General features: G+C 40.8%; 1 protein-coding gene across 3 annotated transcripts in view; it reads left to right on the forward strand.

The window, feature by feature from the left end:
- Nucleotides 1–26,978, forward strand: part of TUB (TUB bipartite transcription factor) — a 340,142-nt gene that overhangs the window by 195,253 nt on the left and 117,911 nt on the right. The window contains exon 1 of one of the 3 annotated variants that reach the window (XM_075065149.1): nt 9,173–9,450. The exons of the other annotated variants lie outside the window; for them this stretch is intronic. Within the exon in view, the coding sequence (XP_074921250.1) occupies nt 9,413–9,450 (38 nt within the window). The 5' untranslated portion in view covers nt 9,173–9,412. Of the gene's footprint in view, nt 1–9,172; nt 9,451–26,978 lie in introns of those variants that run through there. 3 annotated transcript variants of the gene reach the window in all.

Here is a 26,978-nt window from a genome sequence, read left to right on the forward strand (position 1 = left end):
AGAGTACAGACAAGGTCTGATAACTGTAAGCACTGGAATGGGGTACTGGTCAGCAGTTCCTGTAGAGGAGGCAGGATTTGAAAAAAACATAATAGATTCTTGGTGGTTTTGTAAAACAGAATGAGGAATTGGTGAGGCAGCAGAGTAGGCCGTCTCCAGGTACAGCAACAAAGTACTGGCGCGTGGCAGAGTTCCACTTTATATTTTATTATTATGTTCACTGTATGTATGGTCTAAACATGTCAATACTTCTTCGGAACAGGCCTGATCCCAAGCCCATTGAAATCACCAGCAGTCTTTCCATTAACTTCAGCAGGCTTTAGAGCAGGCTTTTAGTAAATGTCACTAAATCTGAATTTTTTTCCTCTAATCCCTGCTCACATCCCAAAACAAGATTCCTTTTCTCCTGTCCATTTCCCTCCCCATCGCAGCTTTTCTCCCCTCAAGTTTCTTCTTGGCTTATCTTATCAGCCAAAGAGGACTGAAGATGGCTGCTTCCAGAGCTCATCTATGCCATCCCTGGGGAAGGTTTGGGGTGTTGCAGAGATCCCTGCCTGAGTTGAAGCATGAATTTTTTTCAGTAGTATTAGCATATTACGTGTAATTCAACATGAAGCACTTTGACATCATTGTATGAAAGTAGCAGTTTTATAAGGAACTTTTCTAATATATACAGAGACATTGGTTGTGCCTCAGTTGTGCAAATCTTATCAGAATCTGACTTTACACTGTCACTCCAGAAGCATAAATCTTATATGCAGGTCCATTGGGACAAGGATGTGTTAAATACATCTTCTGGTTTTGATTTTGCAGCGATAATTCATTGTGGGTGAATGTGGAGGTTTCCCTGTCTCTGAAGCTCAGCTAATCACAGCTTGTTGCTAAATGGTCAAATAGTAGCTGACCCTGCACAAGAGTTGGAGACAATGCAAGGAGCCTACATGTACAGCTTTGTAGTTTGAACAGTAGGTGTCAGATGTATACTTAGAACATGAACATGTACTTAGTACATAACTGGCTTTACAACTCTACAGAGGGTGCTGGGGTGGAGCAAATTCTGTTTCCTTACTCACAGGCACCAAACTGTAGTTACTCATGTGAGTAGGGTGAGAAGGATTTGGCCTACAAAAGAAGGGGACTTGTAGTGGAGAAGGAGTTTGGGAAATGTCTGAGTCAAAGAAGAGGTGCCGAATCAGACCTGGAAGAGAAGGACTCCTAGGAAACCATGCAGTACTCTAGGAGAAGCTTGATGGGGCCTGAAGAGGACATAAGATGCCAAAGGAGGAGATAACAAGATTCACTTAAGACAGCTTTCTGCATGAAAATTGATACAGGCACAGATTCGGAGCACTCCTTTTATTAAATATAATTCTTTTATTAAATGTACAGGATATGATCTACAGAAACTCAGAACATTTGATTTCTTTTTCTTCATTATCTTTTTCTATTTTGAGCTGCATGAGAGATGTTGCTTTTACTTTATCTCCCGTTATGCAAAAAGTGAAAATCTTCCGTTTGAAAAACTCAACTTTTGAAAGCCGAAATCTCATTTTAATGCATCCTTTGTGGCTTTTCCAGCACTGTTCAGGTCTGAATACATGCTTTGCTTAGTAATTAATTGTTGTTTAAGTACTTGCAATTTTATGTCTAAAGGGGAAATTTTAAAAGCTTAGCTTCCTATGTGTGTGCCAAGAAAGATATTTTGCCAACAATAATCTAGCTAACTTTTTATAGAAAGTAAACAAGACTGCTTTGATATTTTTTTTCTTACAGAAAAAGTCTAGTTGAAACATTGAAAAAACTTGAAGGGAAAACTTGCTTGTTACCATATTAATAGCTGAATTTTTGGCAATTCATTAGGGATGCTCTCACCTCTCTATTAATTGTGATCTAAGTGCCTGTGTGCAGTGCTAAGGATTGCTGTGCAGCAGGCAATGGCCTGGGAACACACGCCCCTCTGAGTCAGTACTGACTCTACTACCCCAGTGCAGTGCTAGAGGGAGTCAACCTTTTACAGTTGGTTAGTCAAAATACCCAACTCCTACCTGCGGATGATACTAGTCTTCTGTGATAGATAACAATGAGATTAATGTTTTCAATTAGAACTGTGATAACTCCCTCTGGTTCCCCTCCAAGGTGTCTGAGCAGCTGCAGAAAAACCCAGCCAATAGCTTGGGTGGAGTACTGGACACATGTTGGTGGGAGTGGGTAGCCAGCCATGTGAACAGCACCTTATGCTGTGGATTTAGGGTACCCCAGTGATCTATAGGTATGGGACAGCTAGACACTTCTTAAATCCATGTCTCCCAGAACCCCTTCCCCATGAACGGGACTATCCAAAGGAAACTCCACAAAGCCAACCTTGTGGAATTTTCCAGCTTCCCTGGAGCCTTCCTTTGGAAGCTGTGGTGGTCTGGATCAGTCACTGTTAACTCTTTTGTGTAATTAGAAGTGGATGAGAAAACCGTTCCCATCCACTGCAAATCTTTAAGACACCCTCTGCAGAATAGCCAATAGCCTGGTGGTTTGGGCACTCTCCTGGGATGTGGGAGTCCCAGGATTAAATCCCTCTTGTCCCTGATTTAGAGCAGGGACTTGAACCTGTCTCTACCACATCTCAGGTGAGTGCCCTAAGCACCAGCCTATTGACTATTCTGGGGTGGGTCTCTCTCTCCTTGAGCAGAAACCCTATCCTGGACCTGAGAAATTTTTCCTGATGAAAGCTTAGTCAAAACTTCATACATTCTTGCAAAATGTTTCAGTTTAGACAGATCTGCATTTTCTAATTAATAACATTTTGTCAACAAATTCCCAACCTGCTCTAATTATAACCTGGTAAACCATGGGTCAAACCATCTTATAACATGTTTTTTTAAAAAAAGGACTTTTAACAGACTGAATACTGTAGAGCTTGGCACTGATAGCATTTGTGTTTAACTCTCTTGCCTTGTCTACCAAGCCAAAACCTTAGTCATATTGAGAGAGTGACTCTACAGAACTATGTAATTTTCACCAGTAAAATGAAACCAATAGAACTAATAACTCTTGCAAGAACACATAATCAGCTAGCTGTTAAAGTTTAATTTATTCTCTCTATATATTTTAAATAATCAATTACATTAGGCTACAACTTGGAGAAATACAGAGTAAATAATATGCTCTGTTTGACCTCTTTTACTGGCAAAGGCAAAGGGCTAAGGCAGTGTTTGCCATGCTGAACTCCCCATGCTTTTGCACCCACAATAGGCAGATATGTATTAGTTCAATAATTTTAATGCATAATTTACAGATCTGAATAGTTACAGATATCGTAAATGAGCAGATTTGGCATTCCATTTAATAGTATGCATAAGTGATTAATCAACCCACTAGTGAGATTAGCAATAGAATGAATACATTTTCCTTGGCGTTTTAGCAAAAGGTTAGTCGAGATGAGAGAAAGGATGGTCTATGAGTTTAGTGGATAGGGGACTGGACTGGGACTCAGGAGACCAGGATTTAGTTCCCATTTTAACCACAGACTTCCTATGTGACTGTGGACAAATCACTTCATCTACTCCATGCCTCACTTCCTCATCTGTAAAATGGAGATGGTATTTTCCCACATCAAAGAGGTGATGTGAGGATAAAATACATCTGTGATTGTAAGGCACTCAGATAGCATGGTGATGAGGGCTGTGTAGAAGGCTCTGTATTGTGAGGAGAGTATCAAAGCAATAATTTAAGCACTCTTTCACTTCGCCCAGTTTCTTAATTCATACATTTTCAACCAAAACAGCAAACAAAAGGAATAGCAAAAATGACAAGATATTTCTCAATCTTAACTGTCATCTAAAGACACTGAAGACTGGGAGCTAATGTACTATATATCCCTGGTTATAAAAAGCTCAAATCATTCTAAATCCACTCCCCTGGTTTTCTAGTTACTTGTGTCTCCAGCGTGAGCACAGCTGAACTGATGTAATTTCTTTTCTTGCACATGGAACTCAATCTCATTTTTAATATGATTGCAACTGTATGTTGAAGGGTTCCAAGATAAGTACATCTTGCAACATCTTCAGTTTATTTGCGTCTAAGGAAGCAGACCTCTTTCACTAATCATGTTCCCTCGGAGAAGAAATATAAAGGGCATAAAATGAAGTCATTATATTGATGTTCCAAGCTAACATTTATAGCAACACATTTTCAGTTCCACCTATTAGTTCTGCAGGGAGCACTTCAATGTTGAGGTTCATTTTTATGTGAGGCTAATGGCTTTTAAAAGCACATGGTTATAATCGGGTTTGAAAAATCTGTGGATTTGAAACCTCTTTGGGAGAAATAAAGTCGTACAGAATTATTTTCTGGTTTCAAGAGCTTGTCTATTTTTTTAAATTTATTTTTGGAAAGTACAATTTTGTTTTGAATACTTGTATTTGATTTTTAAAACAAATGTATAGCTGTGTCTCAGGCAGGATGGCCAATTGCATGCAAACATATAGATGTTGGGAACACAACAGTCACTTGAAGAAAATTCAGTAAGTAAGCATCAGAACAAGTAGAGGAGTGTAAGAAGTCAAAACTGTCAATGTAAAAACCCACTTTGTCCCTCTAATATCCTGAGACCAACATGGCTACCACAACATTGCATAAATAATATAAAACTTGGTTAATTTAGAAGGTTCAATGGCCAGAACAAACCTTTTTAAAATAGAAGCTATGGAAAACTTTAGGAAGAACAGTATATGATTGGTTCAATTTTGTTTTTAAGTAATCTATTAGTGGAGAATTCATCTATGCGAACCATTAATCAAACAATTCATTAAATGGGGGTTGAAGGCAAATCCATCTGATGATCCTGCTAGTTCACTACTCCAGCATATTACTGATGGATATCTGAGCTTTCCAGCATCACAATAAAGAAATAGCAATGTACTCATTGGCATGATGATAGATGAAATAAAGGCAAAGAAAAGTGACCTCTGCATCTGTCCAGAAACGCTCAGCCAAGTAAAAATTGCAATAAATCTTTTCAGACAGATTTATGTCCCTTCCCAGAGTTTCATCTCCAAATTATTCACCTTCACTACATGCTTTTTGTATCATAATAGAAAACCGAGATGTCACAAATGCTGGATTTTCATATTATTAGCAAAAGAGGCAGAAAGATATAAACTTGGGCTATCTCCTTTCATCAGTCTTTGAGCAGAAAGAGGGGATTTGGCCTAAATGTTTTGAGGACTCATCCAAAGCCCACCGCAGTCAGTGGAAATCTTTCCATCAAGTCTGGTTCAGACTGAGGTTTTATGGTGAAATTACCACTCAGTGCTTTGATTTTTGCAGGATTTATGTGAAAATCTTCTTTGTCGTTGATCCATTAAATTTCACCTTGTCATGTGAAATCACATATACTTTGCATGAGTTCATTATAAAAAAGGCTCTCTCAAGTGCATTCAAAACCAGTTCCAGCTTGCTTCAAAAAGTTTGTGAACCTTGTGAGGAACTTGCCTTGGGTTTGTAACTCTGAAATCAGGTGAGTTTTACTTAGGTCAGGGTGTCACTGTGAATGTTTGGCGTAGCTCTACTTCATCTGAAAACTTGATTATGAGGGATTTCACACCGGAAAATCTTACACAAATCTATTTGCATTTATACCAGTGCAAATCAACTCTATTTCTCTGCATTTAGGATTTTAAACAGGAAAGCACACAAAGCTGTTCTAATACCACTGGGCTCTAATTCTATCTTCATTCAGCTTTATTACAGAAAATAGTTGCATATACACAAAAATGTTTAAATGCTCATGCCGACTATGTTTTATTTCTGCTACAGTATGATTTTAAATAATGCTTAAAAATGCCATTCTCCCAGCCTAGAAACAAGAAAGAAGCAGGTGGCTCTAGTAAGAGGGAAGAAGACAAGAGTATGAATGAAATAAAAAGTCTGCCAAAAAATACTTATATCCTGCACACTGATTTCCAAATTGGTACAGATATTTCATATCTGTTTCAAGGATTAAAACAGCAGACTGAGGTTTCATGCTTCAGTGTTGGATGCTCTCTACCCTGATTGCCAGAAGGGTTTTTGTATCAAATTCAGATGTTTTCAACTGTTAAGTAAAGCTGTGTTGTATTATTCATCATCTCAATCACAAAATGTATTTGCAGGACAGCTACCTTACATGGAGGACAAACTAGGAATAATTGCTAAAGTAACAAATCTATATGTAAAGAGACAGTGTTAACTACAACATTGGCTTCCAACAGTATTATGATAATACAGTGTTGTGTATATACATCACTTAATCTTTTAAAAATTCTCTTCTTCATCTAACGGAAGTAAGTCTTGCCTCTCAGCTTGGTGACTAAAACTAATTCAGCATGAAAACTAAATAGCTTTTGATGGATGCAGTTCTCTTTACAGTTAGCCTTAGCAGCCAGCTATCATGTTGGCTTACAGATATTCCTGCCTTATTACATACAAGAGTTACTTGTTATGTACAAGCGCTTTGTCCTGTTTTGTATAGTAACTGTCAGGAAACTGACCACTTCAAGGATCCAAGTCCAGGCTGAGCAGCTAAAAATTGACAGCAGGTTAAATGAATGCTTATGCATTTCCAGGGCCATCCTGAGGTCTCTTATACAATAAGGGTACCACCTTGACCCTGCATGAGCTTCCCAATGAGGACTGTCCTTTTCATCCTCAGAGTCAGATCCTTGTGAAGTGTGAGTCTAGACACAACTCTAAGTGCACAGATAACTCAGCTGCACTGCCTCCGATGGAGACATCTATTGACCCAGAATGATGACTTTTTATTTTTAAATATAAACACTCTCTTAGGCTATTAAACTATGGTAAACACTTTCACCCATTCAAACAGGTCAAATGTTCAGCGTGATCTTTTTGATGTTTGTGTGTGAATTCATCTAGAAGACATTTGTACTTAGGGCTTTTTGACAGTATATGTTCTATTGATATCTCAAATCCTGATAACATTTGCATCTGAAGGACTCAAGAATTTCTTGATCAGTGGTGGTTTTTGCTATGTTCTGCAATGGGCACAGTTAAAAATACCAACCCAAACCATTTACTACCATGCAAGTGTGCAGGTATTTCTGCAGCCTATTCTTTTAAATTAAATAAAGATTTTTCTAGTGGTGATGAATGTGTGATTTGTAACTCATAGGTATTGCCATACAGGATTGGACCTGAGTGTTCTGTGACCAACAATGTTCAGCACCAGGAGCTTCAGAGGAAGGCATCTAACTATACGAGGCTTGATTTTATTTTTCACTGAGGCTGAGCACCTGCAACTCCTCTTGAAGTAAACTAGAGTTGTGGGTCCTTTGCACCACTGGACTTAAGTGTGTAAAGTCTGAAACCTTGCCTTGTGGGACTTGATAAAGACTGCAAAAGGAGTCTGTGTCAGCCTAGGGTTCCACTTCTTTCACAGCAAGATGCTAGGGCAGCAATACTGTTGCTTGTGTTCCATTAGCACTCTACAGTGCAAGTTAAGGTGTGATTGTAGCCAGCACAGATAACAGTGGCAGTGCAGACATGGAGGCATAGGCTTCAGATAGGGCTAACAACCAGAATCAAGCCTCCAATGAGCCTGGATCCATACTCTGGTTACTAGCCTATGACACTCTATCTACACTGCTGCTATTGTGTAACAAATGGAAACAGAAAAGGTTACACATATAAAATGCTATCCTAGGTCTACACTTATCAAGGTTCAATAAAGATTTTCTCCCAAGGATTCAGTCTTTCATAGAGCTACTGGTTTTCGGTCAACACCAGGATCTAATAGTCATGAATGTCTCACACCATTCAAGGGGTTTCCTCAGTGAATGGATGTTCTTTTTTGTCTTCTACTTCTGTCTCCAGAGTTCATTATCTTTGCCCCTATCCAGGATAACCACCAGTGGTTCAGTGTTTGGTATCTTCCCATCTCATTTACTGCATATGCAGATTTGGCTTACAATGCATAATTTATGTCTGCCTTTTTAGGAATATGCTTCCAGTACATGTACATAACTCTTTACATGGTAGCAATAAATACATCTTGCGAGGATTATGAGAATTTGTATGACACAGGCTTTTATTAGATACCTTGCATGATATTCTTGATGGATACATCCTAGGAAAGTAGTGTGTTAGCTGCAGTGAGCTTGTCAGGCATGATAGGAGTTGCTGACATAGAATAGTGAACCTTTTGCCAGCTGCATCAATGGGTCTCTGTGTCACAACACTCCTTTATCTGTGTAAGTTGGCATGGGGCTTCCCAAAAGTCAAGGGGCACTTAGATTCCCAGGCTCTCAAAGGAGAGCCTGAAGTGGCTGTGAAAGGACTTGTGATCTTTAGCAAAAATCAGTGACAAGCTTTCAGTCCTACCTAGCGACTGGTTTGCACTAGCTAACTTTTCAGTGAGATCTCTGCAAAGAAAAGGCCTACATGCATTTAAAAAGGTGCGTTTCTCCAATTTATGGGAGGCCCTGACTATAGATTTTTGCAGGCCCCCAAAGGCTGCCGTTGAGAGCAAGGCGTTGAGCCTGCCAACATCAAAGCCGTGGCTACCTCTATTGCGGCAGCTGCCATAACAAGATTAGACTGCACCTGTCGGCCAGCTTCGGTCCCTGCATGCAAACCTCTGCCCGCAAACTCCGTGCGGCAGGTGTGTGTGTGGGGTCCATGGCACCCCTCTCGAAAAACACCCAGCAACCTCTTCGCCCTGTCAGTCTCCCGCCCCGCTACCTCCATTCTCGCTGCTCCCCAACTTTCCTCCATCTCCCCCAATCGTCCCCCGGTTTCAGCGTCCCCCAGCTGGGCGCAGGGCTGCGACTCCGCTCCCCGCTCGCTCCTTGGCAGCAGCCTCTGGCCCTGGGGGCGGGAGCGGCCCGCGGTGACAGAGCGCGACTCATCGCTGGCCGCGGGGATTGGTCGGCGGCAGAGCTGGGCTGCCCGTGCACTGACCCAGCGCGCGGCTCCTCCTTCTTCTCCGTGCAGCGGCGCTGAGCTCGGAGCCGCGGCGCCGGGCAGAGGGGAGCGGGCGGCAGGCGGGGTTACAACGGAGGCAGGCGGGCTCGCTGCGCGGCGCTGCCCCCTCCCCCTCTCCGGGCTGACGCGGCGAGAGCTCCCCCTCCTGCGGCCGCGAGCCGGGGCCAGGAGAGAGAAGAGCGGGGCAGAGCCGCCGGTTGCTGGCTCTATGCTGCCCGCCCCGGCGCTCGGAGCCCGCCCCGGGGGGATGCTGGTGCTGGGATTGCTGCTGGGATAACCCCCGCTGCCCTCCTCCGCCTGCTGCTGCTGCCCGGTCCGGACGGAGGATGCTGCCCGGGTCGCGGGGGACTCTGACCAGGGGACCAGCGGCGGCGTCCTATCCTCCGGCTCCGAGCGCTCGTGCTGCCCCTGGAGTAGCCGCCTCCCCCTGGGAGCGATGACTTCAAAGCACCAGGCGGACTGGATCCCGTACAGGTAGGGAAGGCGGCTCCCGCCCTACAGGCTGGTCCTGGTTCCTCGCGGGGAGCAAGGGCAGCCCGGGCACAACGGAGTGTGGGGTGGGCGGCTTGCCCTCGGCGCCTGTAAAGTTTTTAGGGTGGGGTGGGGGGTTAGCGTGCTGGGTCAGTGTTTTGTTTTTGCTCCTGCTCCGGTTTGGGGCTGAGCGCGCCCCTCTGTGTGGGGAAGGGTTCCCAGGGCGGAGGGGTGGTGGTGGTGGTCCTGAGCTGTGTTATTTATTTAGAGGCCAGGGAGCCCATTGTTCTGTTGGGGGAGTTCAACAGGCACCTTGCCTTTGCTATCCTGCTTTTCATGACTGGAACCTGAAGTTGGCTGAATCTCTCCTTTGTTGTTTTTTTTTTTTAAACAGGCCAGAAAGATGTGGGGCACCGCAGGTTTCCCTATGGGAAATCTGGATACTTTTCTGCTTTTGTCTCCCAGGTAAAAGTGGGGGCACATCACCAAATTATTGCCTTGTGTTCTTCCTGCTCCCCAGTCCTCTCAGATACAAATGGGCTCTAGGAGATCACTGGTATGAAAGTGAGCTGAGATGTGCAGTCTGAGTAAGAGTCCAAATTTGGGACCCAATCCTGCTCCCACAGAAGTTAATGGTAGCTTTACCCCTGACTTCTGTAGGAGCATGTTTAGGCCCACTGCCTGTGATCAATGAACCTCTCTGGCTGCTATAGTATATGCTTGGCAGTTGTGAAACCTTCTTTTACTTTGCAGCTGAAAGGCTTTGTAACAGTTACACATGTGCAGTGTTCAGAGGCACCAAGGCTGTTTAGAGCAGCAGGAAAAGCAGCAGATAAGTTTTTAGGGGTATCTTGGTGTTAATGCAAAATCAGTTCCAAGGACCATTCCTATTCTATTTTCTTTGTAGAATGAACTGCACCACGAGTCATGTGCTGCACTTGGGACTCATGTCTATTGGTAATTTCTTGCTGGATGAGGTGACTTTGTTGAATAAAAGGCGCAGTCAGTGGGGAAAGGAAAGGAGTTTGGATGGTGTTGCTCAAACAGATTAGGCACCTGGCTGAGCATCTGTAGACTGAATCCCCAGCTGGTTTGTATTGTGGGCATTGGTGGGTGACTTCTTTGTGAAAGAACAAAGTAACCTTTTGTATATGATGCCTCAAATAATTCTTTTCCTCTTGGCCATTCTGATACAGAATAGACACATTATGGGCCATATAGAAGCCTGGCAGTCAGTATTAGCTGCCCTCCCTGCTGCAGCTGCCAAGGAGAAGCTGTGATTGCCATGGCAGCGCCAGCTATCGCTCTCTGTCATTGGTTCCTTGGTTGCCATAAGCTACCCAAGCCTCTGTCTGCTGGCTCTCTTTCTGGAGAGGTGTGTGCGTCAAAAGTGTGGTAGGCAGCACCTGTCACCCTAGAATGGATCCCCTTATCCCTGTTTGGGTGGAGAGAAGGAAGAGCTACAAGATAGCCTGCAGATTGCAATCAGGGCTTGTGGGACAGCTGCACATTAGGGGCTCTGATCCATGTCTAAACTGGCACTATGGCTGAAGTCATTAAGAGTTTGGGTGCACAAGAGATTACAGGATAAAGGTTTCAGAGGATTGGTGTAGACAAGCGGGAACTAGGGGGTGGGCTTTAGTTCCTCCCCAGTGGTAATTGCATTAATAAATAAAGGAAACTGTGGGATAGAAGTTAATTTATCTCACTTTATTAAAAATGGGCAAATTTAGTTATGATACAAAACTACTTATGAAAGTGATATTTAGCTGCTTTATTATTTTTAACAAAAACAACAAGGAGTCTGGTGGTAGCTTAAAGACTAACAGATTTATTTGGGCATAAGCATTTGAAGAAGTGAGTTTTTACTCATGAAAGCTTATGCCCAAATAAATCTGTTAGTCTTTAAGGTGCCACCAGGCTTGTTGTTTTTGTGGATACAGACTAACACGACTACCCCTCTGATTATTTTTAACTTTACTCACTTCCAAAAAAAAAAAAAGTGTTGCTTTTGCCCTTACAATGGCTGCATTACAGATTGCTGATGTTGCATCTACAGATTTATATTGTTACCCTTATGTATTTGCCAGGTTTGGCTTTTGAATGTTTTATTTGGTTTTGTATTATCTGTTTCTTGAGGTTTCCAGTTCCTTGTACAGTGTTCTGAACACCTTCTATTATTACTTATTTTTAAGAGTTTAATTTGCTTATCAGATTTCATTTAAAAATGTTCTGTGTTTTAAATTGAAGTGTTGCAAAAAGAAAGTGTCTGAGAATTTTATTTAATATAATGGCTTCATTTTGTTAAATCATATTTCAGGGCTTTAGTTACTGTACAATGAGTAGTTATTGGGGTTATAGATGGAGACGTTTTAGTTTGAATAGGTATATTCAGAACATTGGTAGCACAACAAAACTATCTTATCCATATTCCACCAGATTCTGTGTAAATAAAACAATTCTTTATATGCAAATAAAGTACTCAACAATTTTAGGAGGAAATCATAATTTTTTCAAAAGTTAGTTACAAAGACATTTTAAAAACTAGTACAATTGTTCAAAAAGTATAGTAGGGAAACTGCTTTGCCCCAATAGATATTAACCTTTTTATATGAATTACAGCTATCCTAGTGGCTAGACATCATAGTGACAGATGCAGTATAATTACAGAAGATGAATAAATCAGTCCCTAACATGGAATAAAAGCAAGGTGGTTAATGATGCAAATGAAAACTTTCTTTTGAGAGATCCATGTAGATTATAGTCCTAATGAACGTAAGTATTTCAGAGATTCAGGAGTTTAAAAATGATTACACAGAATGTAAGAATACTGTCATTGACTCCTGGATTTTAGTACAATTGAGATAGTTAAATTTTTTTGATCAGATTAACTAAAAATATGAGAGAATCCTTCCAGGGTCAATGCTAGTTTTTGCTCCCCCGAAATGGATGAAAATTCATATTATTTGTTGGGTAGAATTTATAATATTTAACATTTTGCCCCAAATACTTTTTCTGTTCTATTCTATTCTCTCTTTTGTAGCATTAACACTGATAAGCTGTGGCACTGAAGACCTGCAGTATCACGAATGTGTCACCTGTTCTCTCTAGTCTAATGCAATCTAATGTAGATTAGAGCTGTAAAAAAATGCTTCGATGAGACTACTCACATAAAGTTAAGCATGTGAGTGAGTCTTTATAGGATTGGCGCCATAGGTGAGACCATAGATAGTTAATTAATTAAAAAAATGGTTCTGGCCCTCATTATAAGGAAGCAAAAAGTCTAGAGCCCCATTTAAAAAAAATGTGTAGAAAAAATTGGTTAATTCCAATTTTCAGTAAGCTACATCTTCCTTAGGAAATGTTTTTTTTCTCTGTGTTAAATATCTTGCTATAGTGTCGTTTGGCAGTTTTCACTGAAAAGTATTGACCAAGAACCACATTAATGTTGTGTAAGTAATGATAACATATATGTCTAAATATTTGGATATCCAAAATGTCTGTTGGAGAATCTTGACAAACATATAGGATACCTTAATTCATAAATGTAATTAGAGGCATTCAAAAACCTGGATCCAAATTTTGCATTGAGCCCATTGCTAACTTGTAGGATCTATGGAGTTTAATGTCTTAGCATTAAACAAATCTAATATGTAAAGATACTTTGGATGAAGAAATACAGTACCTTCACTAAGACTATGTGAAACTCCCATTATTACAAAATAGATAAGAGTAATAAAGGGATAACTCCCTCTATGGAGTTGTAATGCCTCAGTAGCATGTAGTTTTTGTGACTATTTGTGTAGGTATAAAAATATTTAGCTGATTCTAATAAGTTTCAACAGAAAAACATTTAAAGCAATGTTTATAAAGTGCAATTTTTACACCAGAAAAATATAGTACTGTCAGATGAAAAGTGTCGTGAGCATGGGGAAATTTGTGTCTCTAGTTCTCAGACGTTCTCAGCAAAGCATCTGGGTAGTTCTATTGGAAACCTACAGAGTTCTTCAAATATTCCAACAAAACCCAGCAGGATCCTGTGAACTGTACAGCATGGGACTTTTAGCAGATGGCACTATATAAAATAAAGTACCTATGCAACAGAAGAAATATACAGACAGCAGCAATATATATTCTTGAAAAAAAAATTTGGATTGTGGATGCATTTTCTGTTGCTTTATATAAATTTGTCATGGAATATCTAAGTTGTGCTTAGAAATCCTAACCTTTTCAATGGTTGATTTGTAGTGACATGACTGATTTTGAAGGATAAGAGATGATTTGATAAAAATTGTGTGGAAGAAGTGCTGGGTCGTAGATGTTGTTGAAGATGAATGTGGCCAATACTTGTTCCTGCTCTCTTAAGATTAGAAAGACATTTATTTGAAGTATGTTTTCAGTCTGTTTACTCCTGCACACCAAAGATTGCAATGTAGCTAAAAAGCCCAGCTTCTCAGATGGGGTTTTTTGTATTTGGGAGTGTTTGGCACAATATGCACCTTATCACTCAGCCTATCTGCTTGGAGGAGGTAGGGTTGGATGTTTGTAAAAGCGCTGCCCACAAGATCAGGCTGATGGGACTAGTCCGAGGATTTCTGTGGTGGGTAAAATTTTAAAGGATGAGACCATGTTAAACATTTCACTTATAGCTCTGCCTGAAGTGGAGAGAATCCAACTGAGATCAAAGCCCTGTTGTGCTAGGTCTTGTACGAACACATCATAAGAGACCATCCTTGTCCAGAAAATTATAATCAAATAGACAAGCTAGACAAAAGGTGAAAGAAAAGGAGTGTTACTATTCCAATTTTACTTTTGGGGAGCCAAGACACAGAGGGGTTGATCCTTTGAAGTCAGTGGGAGTGGGACAAGAAAGGGTTGTGACTTGCTAAGGACACTCAGGGAGTCAGTGACAGAACTGAGAATGGAACCCAGATTTCTTGTGCTCCCGTCCAGTGCTCGAACCTTAAGACCATCCTTACTATGCTAATAATTAGACTGAGACCAACATCCCATTTAAGATAAATCCAGTTAGCTATTGGATAGTAATGACATTCAGTAACTACTGAGCTGGACCAGAGTTGAATCAGAGACTTTAAGTGGAAGTGAAAGATTGTGTATCCTATTACAAATATCTGAACCAGTCAGTTTTCCTCTCTTAGGCATGGGAATTTGGTCTCCTCCTTGATGCTTCTGCCACTTGCAGATGCATGAACTGGCTTGGTGGAAGGCAGCATTTCCTCTCTGTGACTGGCTAAAAATGCTGCTTCTGAAGGGGTGGATTTTCTCCACATTTCTCTTTTGTCTGTTTTCTTTCCCTTGTTTTCATGACTGTTCCTGTTTTTATTTTCTATTTATTCTCCTCCGATATACTGTTTCCTTTTAACTTGTCCATATTTATCTCTAATCTTTGCTTCCCAAGCCCTTGTAGTTTTTCTCTCCTATTTTCTTTCCTTCTCTGTTCTCCGTGTTGTTCTCCTGCACAATTTATTTTTTCCCTTAACATTGCTTCAGATATTTCCTATTATTTTCAGTGCAAAGGGATTAATTGCTATGCTTTCAGGCCCTTCAGAAGTCTCCTTTCTTCTAGCAATCCCTGGACTGAACGCAACTGCACAAAAATAGGTGTGTTCTGTTGTCTTACTATAGAACCAGGAGGCACTGAGGAGAGCTGTGTGTGAAGGGGGAATGCGTGTGGGCCCGGAAGTATGGTACTTCATTTCTATAGGCAAAAGAAGCAGAGAAAACCTCCTTAAAACAAGAAGGTGGGAGACTTTGCAAATTGTAGACTCAGCAGTAATGTTGCAGTCTGAAAATTACTGTTGGGGGAAAAAAACAACTTAGTGTTATGTTTTATAAAAGTCATAAAAATTGGTCTTTCTAAGGAAAACATGAGAGTAGGGCCCTACTAAATTCATGATCCATTCTGGTCAATTTCACAGCCAAGAGTTTTTAAAATTAGGCAGTTTTGTTTTTTCAGCTGTTTACATCAGAAATGTCAGGGTGATGTAACTGTGTGAGTCCTGACCCAGAAGGTGGTTAGGCTACGGGGGAGGGAGGTCTCAAGGCTATTATAGGGGGTCGTGGGATTGCCAGCCTTACTTCTGCTCTGCTGTCCTCAGAGCTGGGCAGCCAGAGAGGAAGGCTGCTGGCCAGGTGCCCAGCTCTAAAGCCAGTGCCACCACTGTTAGCAGTGCAGAAAGGTGCAGAGAGTCACGGAGTATGGAGTGGTGGGTTACTATATGTCCAGTTTTTCCAGCGGTCTTCCACCCCACTGGGGAGCTGACAGCTGGAGCCGCAGCCTTCCTGCGCTGGCAAGGGTAGGGTGTCGTTGACAGCTGGAGCCACGGAGCTTCCTGCAGCCACGGGAGGTTCTCGAAGATGGATCTGACCTGCCTCCAGAGCAGCCCCTGCAAGGGAAGAAGTCGTCTTATTCCTCCCCATCCCCAGCCAAGACTGACAGCCAGATCCCTGCCGGGACCAGATTTCATGGGGGAGATCAGATTTCATGGTCCCTGACACGTTTTTCACAGTTGTGAAGTTGGTAGGGCTCTACATATGAGTAAATCAAATCATGAACAGCACCTCAAGTTGGCATACACTGTGATGTTTCATTTGCATTTTTATATAGATTATCAACCTGTTTATGAAAATAGTGTGGTGATTTGTTTAAACACGGCATGTCTATATAGTAAATAAGTTCCTCTAACAGGTTTATTACCTTTAATTGGGATTTTATTATGTATAACTCTTAAATAATAGTATTCCAATTTATTATTTTAATAGTTCAATAGTTAATACCCTTTAAAATTAACTGAAATTATTAATTCCACATATTATCAAGTATTGGTAGAAAATTGTTCATTTCTATTGTTACAGCAGGTTACTCAAAGGTAAACTTCCACAAGTATATTTTTGTAATAGTAGTTTTTTTTAACCTTTTCACTGCTTTCTAATGCTCTGATATTGTAGAATGTAGGTGCCAATTATAGGGATTAGTAAATGCATCCTTGCTGTCTAACTAGGAAGATATTCCCACAAATTGTGACGGGAAAAGATTTGTGGAAATAAATGAGAGTGGGGAAAAAAAGAAATACCTCCTTGGGATTTTGCAGCCTTCTTTACTGTGGGAAGGCAAGGATCAGCAGTTCAAATGAGATGCTAGTGGAAGGCGTGAAAGAGGTGTTCAGATTGGCAAGCAAGGATGGTAATCTTAATGGCTGCCATCTGTATGGGTCGAAGGGGGCATCATTGGGGTTGAATTGGGCTCAAGGCTCTCTGCAGGATCACGTTATAGCTGCGGGAATGATGGAAATAGTCCATAATAATCTGAATTTGAAAGGGAATTTATTTTGATTGTATTTGTGACATTCTTATGTTCACTGTCCGAACAGTTGAGTGCTCCAGCTTTCTTCCATGAAGCTGAATTTTAGCTTTAGCTCTGAAACGTTCCCCCATGCTGAGTTCTGAATTGTAAGTTTGATTGTAAAACTTGCAGTTCCTGCTGAGATGCATGTTAACACAAACCTATGACTATTATAATTCATAATTAGTGATGTAAATCATCTAACAAAGGTAATGAAGTCCCAGCATGGGTTTAGAATGGTATATTTGATTGTACTCACAATTTTAGCTACTGGAAAATGAGGAATTATATGTTGAGGAAATTCCTTGATTTAAAATACTACGTTTGTGGATATGAGTGAAGTTTATCCATGGGTGGATTAGATGCAACAGTACTTCATCCCTGGTTAGGGGTGGGATCAGAAAAGTTCTCTAGTCTAATGGTATCACTTTGAAAGGCAGAATGGTACAAAGCTAAGTACTTTCCTCAAATAATGACTGTGCCAAAGTAAAAGGAAGAACAGCTACACTTCTTTCAATGTGAGATTGCAACTGGTCAGATCTGATGCAGCCACACTTTTGTTGATTTGTAAGGGCAGGAAGACACTACCTCCCTGTACACAACAATTCTAATAAAACAATACAATGTGAAAATTAATGCTAGATGCTGACTTATACTAACCACTTGGTTTCCTAGTCGCCTCTAATAGTGACCTAGAGAGACTTACTATATACTTAGTAGAAACCAGTCCCCCTCTCCCCCCACCCTTTTTTTTTGGCAGATATAAAACCAAAACCCAGGGTAGAAGGAATTTCCTTTCCATTAAACAAGGCTTTGAAGACATTTGCATAGCATGTACTCATACATGTCTAGCTAAACTGCAGCACAGGCATATGGGGAGATCATTCATCTTTTGGGACACCGCATATACTGAACAACTGGTAAATAAGATTTAAGTTGCTTCTGCACACCAGAGAGACAGACTCTGATAATTGATTCTTCCACGTTTGTGATTTTTAAATCACTTCATCTGCTGCTGTTGCAGATTTTAAAAGGAAGTAATGTAAAAAAAAAAAAAAAAAAGCTAGCAATTTGTACATTTCTGTAAATTAGGCCCAAGAACTCTGTTACTTGGCATGTAACTAAATATATCCTATAAAATAAAAATGGTGAGTCTTATTCCTTTGTTTGAGATGGAAATACTTAAGTATCTTTTATGCTATTTGATGTCTCAGTCTGAAATTGATTACATAGGTTCCTGTGAGTATTAACCCCTAGCTGTTCAAAGATAAACTACGCCAGCATGAGCCATCTATCCTAAACCTCTTTCCTGTTAGAATTTTCTTCTTGAACCAGGATTGTAATTTCCAGGTATGTAAGAAATAAATGATCACAAACATTCACGTTTATTCTGGGACATCCAGAATAACAATCCAGAAAACTAGGCAACAAATATAAATTATTTTTGTAGAGTGTAATTTTAATTTGGAATTTCCAGGCTTTGTATTTTTTTTTAACAGCAAAATTCTCTTGAGGGTTTTCATCCTCTATAATAATTGAGAAATATATTTACAATTGTAACTCGGGGTTAAGAGTAGTTCTTGTGTGTGGGAATATACAGTCAGACCACTTCATTTAAAGTATAGGACATCTGTGTCCTGTGTCCACTACAACATGACCACATAGGGTGAAATCCTAGCCTTATTGAAGTTAATGGCAAAATTCCTGTTGTCTAAAATGGGACCAGGATTTCACTCATAGTCTTAAAGATACAGCACCTCCAACATCAAAGAAACTTAAAATTAAAATGGAAGCAACTTTATTTTCTGTATGAAAGTTATGACCCTGAGGCAGTCATCAGTTGTTTAGTTCTCTAATAGTGACTATGTGCTTGGAATTTTACAAGATAAAAACAGTCCTGACTGCCAAGACTTTACAGTGTTAAAGTATAAATTAGGATTACAGGTAAAATAGTAGCATTTGAATTTTAGGCTAATGTATACCTACAAGGAATAGAATGTTATTGGGGATTAAACATGTTAGAGACGATGGGTGGGATTTTCAAAAGCACTCTAAGTTGTTCTAATTTTGCTCCCATTGTTAGCTCCATCCTGAGTCCTTTTGAAAATCTCACTTTATAACTACTACTGAAAATGCTGATCGTTTGGGGGATGGGAGAGGAGGGAAAATTTGTTCTGCCTATTCAAAATGGCACATAGCACGTATCTCTGAGACATAGACTGTTTTTGTGTATTCCTTAGTAAGAACAATTCATTCTCAGCACAAAATGATTATTATCAAGAAAAAAGAAATATACCCAAGGCACAAAAATACTATGTTTTCACTGTCTGATGAGTTGTACATAAATCCAATCAACAATACTGGGAGTTCAAATTAATTCCTTGTACATCGTAACGTAAATTCAGCCCCAAGGGTCTTAAGTCAGTTTATAACTAGCTTTGTAATTTCCATTTTTCTGTGACCTAAACATTTGGATTAATGATGCTATTCATGACCTGCATATGCAATAAGCAGTAACTAGTGTGTGGCTTTGCTTGGTACTAGTCAAATGCAGCTCAGGTAACATTTTGTTGATCATTCTTTAGCAAAACTTTTATTTTCTTTCTCTCTTTCGTTACAGTCTTACTAGTCCTGAAATTGTTTATCTTGTGCATTGGAAACAATTTATTCATTTTCCTTCTGTCTCACAAACCATTTTCCTGTGTATTGTAATAATCATTTCACTTCTTCATGAACTCTACTGAAGTTTACCTTAGTGACTACTTTCTTTTTAATATGGTCTGGAAAATTGCTATGTAGTATTCTATCCTTCTGGTTATTAAATGTCTTGTGATTCTTTTTGGAAGAGTCAAATTCCAACTGGCCAAATTCCAACTAGGGTAATTGCATTCTGCAATTCTCCTTTTCAGTTTTTTGCTTAACCATATATGTCTACTGCTGTAGGATTTCTAGACATGGCATGGCTTAAATGTAAAACTTGTCATTAAGTCAGTAGTAGCAAGGGATTCAGTATAAACACGTCTTCTCCTTGTAGTACTCCAAATATTCATAAGTAACTAATAGTCCTAAAACAATCGAATGCTTGAGCAAGAAGATGTCATGCAGCCGAGGACACTCTTGTTGACAATTTCCTGCCTCTACTCCCAAGTGTCTGCATTTGGGAACTTTCAATGAAAGTAGTCCTAAAATAGCTAGATTCCAAATCTATGTAAGGCTTTATAAATTAGAAACAATACATTGACTTGTATCTGGAAACAAATGGGAAACAGGCACATTCCAAAATAAATTGCTCACAACACTCCATTAAGCAAGCAGGTTGTTGCACTGCAATAATCCTGTGCGGAAGTGACCACGGTATTGTTGGGTTTTGTGATGATTGCGTCAAGAAATGGCTGCATGTGGCCACAGTTCAAAGTAAATCCCAACAATCAAGAATTGCTGGGGGGGTCCAATATAAGACTGTGAAACTCTTTGAAATGGGTACCTGCATTTACCAATTGAGAAAGCAGCCACAATCCTCATCAATTCCTAAAATTGCCAACCTCTGCTATTCAGCCTTCCATCCATCATTTTTGGATTGAACGTCTTGTCATCCAGATTCCATTTTGGCCACATACTGAGAGAGAACACTGGACCACCCAGATTTGATAAATAGTGTGGCTGTCAAGTGATTAAAAAAATTAATTGTGACTGCATAATTAAAAAAATTAATTGCAATTAACTGTATGATTAAACAATAGTAGAATACTATTTAAATATTTTTGGATGTTTTCTACATATTCAATATATCGATTTCAATTACAACAAAGAATACAAAGCGTACAGTGCTCACTCTATTTTTAATTACAAATATTTTCACTGTAAAGAAACAAAAGAAATAGTATTTTTCAATTCACCTAACACAAGTACTGTAGTTCAGTCTCTTTATCATGAAAGTTGAACTTACAAATGTAGAATTATGTGCAAAAAATAACTGCATTCAGAAGTAAAACAATGTAAAACTTTAGAGCCTACAAGTCCACTCAGCAGCCAATCGCTCAGACAAACAAATTTGGTTACAATTTGCAGAAGATAATGCTGCCTGCTTGTTTACAATGTCACCTGAACATGAGAACAGGCGTTCGCATGACCCTGTTGTAGCTGGTGTCGCAAGATATTTACGTGCCAGACGCGCTGAAGATTCATATGTCCCTTCATGCTTCAACTGCTATTCCAGAGGACATGCTGATGACGGTTCTGCTCGATAATGATCCAAAGCAGAATGGACCGATGCATGTTCATTTTCATCATCTGAGTCATATGCTACCAGCAAAAGGTTGATTTTTCTTTATGGTGGCGGTTTGGGTTCTGTAGTTTCCACATATGAGTGTTGCTTTTTTAAGACTTCAGAAGGCGTGCTCCACATCTTGTCCCTCTCAGATTTTGGATGGCACTTAAGGTTCTTAAACCTTGGGTTGAGTGCTGTAGCTACTTTTAGAAATCTCATATTGGTACCTTTGCATTTTGTCAAATCTGCTGTGAAAGTCTGCTTAAAACAAACATGATGGGTCACCATCCAAGACTGCTGTAACGTGAACTATATGGCAGAATGCGGGTAAAACAGAACAGGAGACATACAATTCTCCCGCTAGGAGTTCAGTCACAAATTTAGTTAATGCATTTTTTTTTAATGAGCATCATCAACATGGAAGCATGTCCTCTGGAATGGTGGCCGAAACATGAAGGGGCAAACAAATGTTTAGCATATCTAGCACATAAATACCTTGCAATGCCAGCCGCGAAAGTGCCATGCAAATGCCTTTTTCTCACTTTCAAGTGACATTGTAAATAAGAAGCAGGCAGCATTATCACCCGTAAATTTAAACAAACTTGTCTGTCTTAGCGATTGGCTGAACAAGAAGTAGACTGAGTGGACTTGTAGGTGCTAAAGTTTTACATTGTTTTGTTTTTGAGTGCAGTTATGTAACAAAAAAACTACATTTGTAAATTACACTTTCACAATAAAGAGATTGCACTACAGTACTTTTATGAGGTGAATTGAAAACTACTATTTTTTATAATTTTTACAGTGCAAATATTTGTAATAAAAATAATATAAAGTGAGCAATGTACACATATTCTGTGCTGTAATAGAAATCAATATATTTGAAAACTTAGAAAAGCGTCCAAAATATTTTTAATAAATTTCTGTTGGTATTCTATTGTTTAACAGTGCAATTAATCGTGATTAAATTTTTTGAGTTAATCATGCGAGTTAACTGCGATTAATCAACAGCCCTAATAAACTGATGTTGAGCTGAGTGTTGTTCACATATTGATGGTTCTGCAGCCTAGATTGCCTCACCGTGCAACCTCCTGTCCCATGCTAAATAGGAAATATGAAGGGAGTTTTGAGGTTGAGAAGTAGCTAACCAGTACCATCCTCTAAGATTTCAAGAAAAGAAAGCAATGAAACCTGTGGAAAATTCTGATGCCCTTCTCCTGGGACCTGCAGATATACAGCAGCGTGTCATCCTCAATGTCATCAGGCTGCTGATAGTGGGGGAAAAAAACTGTAGTAATTTATGCGAACTGTAGTAATTTATGCGAATTCTTCACTTCCTGTCTTATACGGCTATGAACAAATTGTGGTGTTTTACCTCACAAACATAAGCACGTCACTGGTAGTCAAAGTGATTGTATAGAGACTATACATTCAGTTAGTACAGTGCTTTGGGATCAATTTGGATAAAAGGCACTATATAAATGTAAGGCTTATAATAAAGGCCTGGTCTACAATAGAAAATTAGGTTGGTTTACTTATATCAGTCAGGGGCGTGAAAAATTTGACTTAACTCCCCATGTAGACAGCAATAGGTTGACAGAAGTATTCTTCTACTGACCTAGCTTCCACTTCAGGGAGGTGGATTAACTACACCAATGGGCAAATCTCTCCCGTCGGTGTAGGTAGTGTCTACGTTGAAGTGCTGTGGCTGTTCTGAGTGTTGACTGGAAAATCTGTTTCCTGTCTGACTGATCTGGATGCCAAATATCGTTTGTTTGTTTTTTGTTGAATTCCTGCCATTTTTATGAGTCTAGCATGAGTATTCCAAAATGAGTGCAGAGAAGATTAAAAGGGACAACAAGGAGAAATATGTAAATACTCTAACAGGCTGGGCACTGAAATTGAGTTGTGACTTGATGTGCAAATAACACAGTTGGCACATGATATATTGATTACATCCTGTCATTAGATGGACCTTCAGCCAGTTCATCAAGAAACCTGGAAATATGCAGTCATGTACAATTATCTGGGAAGCTTGGCCAAACGTGCTGGCATATGGATTTCAGTTATGAATAGAAGGAAACTATTTTGACTGTATCAACAATTCAGTTTTGGAAAGTACACACAGTACTTTTTTCATCAGTATTTAGAAATAGCTTCCCACAGTGCCAGAAACAATATAATTATATCTGGTACAATTGAACAGGACCTCCAAGATCATCTAATCCAGTCTCCTGCATCTTGCAGCAAAGATAGTTGTTATTTTAAGAATTGTACCCCACTTTTTCTGGAACATTCATACTGACTTATGGCACAAGTGATCCTTGGAATACTTCAGTGGTCTTTATGTGGAGTTGCCACTTCTGGTTTTAGCTGTATTTCCCTGGTAACACTAAAGCATTTCAGCGGCTGCTGCGCTGGGAGGGAGAGGGCGTCTGAGCCGCTGCCAGCAGCCCGGGGGTTCTCCTGGGTCAGCGCGCTGCCGGCAGCCCGGGGGTTCCACCACGCAGTTGCTGCTCCGCTTCTCCTACCTCCCAGGCTTGTGGCGCCAATCAGCTGTTTGGCGCTGCAAGCCTGGGAGGAGAATTAGAGCGTGGGGTGACGTGCTAGGGGAGGACATGGAGCAGAGGTGAGCTGGGGTGGGGAAGTGCTGCACAGCTCCTGGTGGGGGAGCTGCTGCAGGGCTGGGGTGGGGGCGCAAGATGGATGTTGCGCCTAGGGCACGAAACTTCCTTGCACCAGCCCTGGTGACACACTATTATGATGATTTTCATCTGAGTATTATGGATTAGGTTGCAAAGGAGGAGAAATAATATTATCCTGATGCTACGTAAGGGGACACTTGAGACGGAATGAGATTGTGACTTTCAGTCACATCGTGAGTCAATGACAGGATCAGGAATAGACCAAAAATCTCCCATCTCCCTCCCAACACATTCCCATCCCTTTAACTACTATTAACCATGCTGCCTTTTTGGAGTTTTTCACTTGAAGCATAAACAGCTCCAAATAAAAATAATAAGTATGCACCTATGTCCAAGATCCAATAAACTCCAAAAAGTTACTTTATGGTATTTGAGGCTTAAAAAGAAGCTTCTGTTGTTTTGTTTTTTAACAATAGTAAATAGATATTGAAGAGCCAGTGCAGGAATGACAAGGATAAAGAAGGAATATTTTCTATTCATGTAAGTCTAATCAGACACTTAGGACTGGTGTACACTACACTTTTAAACCGAATTTAGCAGCGTTAAACCGATTTAACTCTGCACCCATCCACACAACGAGGCTCTTTATATCGATATAAAGGGCTCTTTAAACCAGTTTCTGTACTCCTCCCCGCGAGAGGAGTAGCGCTGAAATCGGTATTGCCATGTTGGATTAGGGTTAGTGTGGCCGCAAATCGACGGTATTGGCCTCCTGGCAGTATCCCACAGTGCACCATTGTGACCGCTCTGGAAAGCAATCTGAACTTGGATGCACGGGCCAGGTAGACAGGAAAAGCCCCGTGAACTTTTGAATTTCATTTCCTGTTTGCCCAGCGTGGCTCTCTGATCAGCACGGGTGGCGATGCAGTCCCAAATCCAAAGAGAGCTCCAGCATGGACCATAAGGGAGATACTGGATCTGATCGCTGTATGGGGAGACAAATCTGTTCTATCAGAGCTCCGTTACAGAAGACGAAATGCCAAAGCATTTGAAAAAAATCTCCAGGCTATGATACAGAGTCCACAGCACAGTGCTGTGTGACAAGCGTAATGGAAAGCCAAAGAATCAAATGGACGCTCATGGAGGGAGGGAGGGGGTACTGAGGACTCCAGCTATCCCACAGTCCCGCAGTCTCCGAAAAGCATTTGCATTCTTGGCTGAGCTCCCAATGCCTGTAGGGTCAAACACATTGTCCGGGGGGGGTTCAGGGTATATCTCATCAATTTACTCCCCCTCCTCCCCATGAAAGAAAAGGGAAAAAATCATTTCTTGACTTTTTTCAATGTCACCGTATGTCTACTGCATGCTGCTGGTAGACACGGTGCTGCAGGCACTGAACAGCAGCATCCTCTCCCCTTCCCTTTCCCGGTGGCAGATGGTACAGTGCAGAATGACTGGTAGCTGTCCTCGTCATCATCCTGTGAGTGCTCCTGGCTGGCCTCAGGTGAGGTCAGCCGGGGGCACCTGGGTAAAAAATAGGAATGACTCCCGGTCATTCCCAGCAGATGGTACAGAACGGCTGGTAACATCGTCCTCATCATAGCATGGGGGCTGACCCCCCCCCCCCCCCCGTTTTGTGTCTAAAGAAAAGATTCTGTACTCCCTGGACTATCATAGCAGCGCGAGGCTGTGCTCCTCTTCCCCCCACCCTTTAATGTCCTGCCTGGACTATCATAGCAGCGGGAGGCTGCCTCCCCCTCATTTTATTTCGCTAAAAAGTCAATGTTTCTTATTCCTGGATTCTTTATTACTTCATCACACAAATGGGGCGACATTGCAACGGTAGCCCAGGAGGGTTGGAGGAGAAGGGAAGCAACGAGTGGGGTTGTTGCAGGGGCACCCTCTAGAATGGCATGCAGCTCATCATTTCTGTGGGATCTCTGGGGCTCTGACCAGGAGTGGCTGTGCTCTCTGGTTCTCTAGTATACTTGCCCCATATTCTAGGCAGGACTGACTCTATTTTTAGACAAAACCTAAAGAAGGGAATGACCTGGGGAGGCATTCCTATTTTTGTCCATGCACCACTAGCCGACCTCAGTGAGGCCAGCCAAGAGCACCCATGAGAGCAGCAGACGGTACAGAATGATTGATAACCGTTATCACCAATTTCCAACTGCAAACAGTACAAAATGTTTGATAACCATCATCTCATTGCCAGTTTACAATGGCGGACGGTGCAATAGGGATGGTAACCGTCTCTGTTACCTTGCAAAGGCAAATGAATGCTGTTGTGTAGCACTGCAGTACCGCCTCTATCAGCAGCATCCAGTACACATACGATGACAGTGACAAAAGGCAAAACAGGCTCCATGGTTGCCATGCTATGGCGTCTGCCAGGGCAATCCAAGGGAAAAAGAGTGCAAAATGATTGTTTGCCGTTGCTTTCACGGAGGAAGGATTGAGTGACGACATTTAGCCAGAATCACCAGCGACACTGTTTTTGCACCATCATGCATTGGGATCTCAACCCAGAATTCCAGTGGGCAGGGGAGAATGCGGGATCTATGGGATAGCTACAGGATAGCCACCCACAGTGCAATGCTCCAGAAATCGATGCTAGCCTTGGTACATGTACGCACACCACCGAATTAATGTGCTTAGTGTGGCCGCGTGCACTCGACCTTATACAATCTGTTTTACAAAAACTGGTTTATGTAAAATCGGAATAATCACATAGTGTAGACGTACCCTTAAAGACATACATCTCTACTTCTCTCTGCTGTTTGATACATTGTGCATTTAGCACCAAAATATATATTCCACTTGCTAGAACAAAACTATTATTTGTATGAGAAATATACTAAATATGTTAGTTTTTCATTATTTTTTCATGATAGTTTTTCCACCTCTGTAAAATCGGTAGTAGTCATATCCCAATATTATGCATTTGTATCACTTTTTCCATATTTTAATTGAAATTTTCCATATGAGTGAATTAGCAGGTTCAGAAGTATGTTCAGTGATGGAACCACATGAAGGCCTTTAGTCCTCAGTGGAGAATTGCTCTTACTGTAATTGTTGCCTTTGTTGCTGACAGACATTATGGCAAATGAACTGAAATGATTAAAATGGCAGCTGCAGTCAGACATTAATAAAATATGAACGTGATGGTACAAAAGCCCTTTTTTTGTTGTGGTACTATGCTATCATTGCAGCATCTATTCACTGTTGCTACCTGATTTTGTAAGACAGGTACTGT

Source organism: Chelonoidis abingdonii, chromosome 4 (genome assembly GCF_003597395.2).
Source record: "Chelonoidis abingdonii isolate Lonesome George chromosome 4, CheloAbing_2.0, whole genome shotgun sequence".
Classification (NCBI taxonomy): Eukaryota; Metazoa; Chordata; order Testudines; family Testudinidae; genus Chelonoidis; species Chelonoidis abingdonii.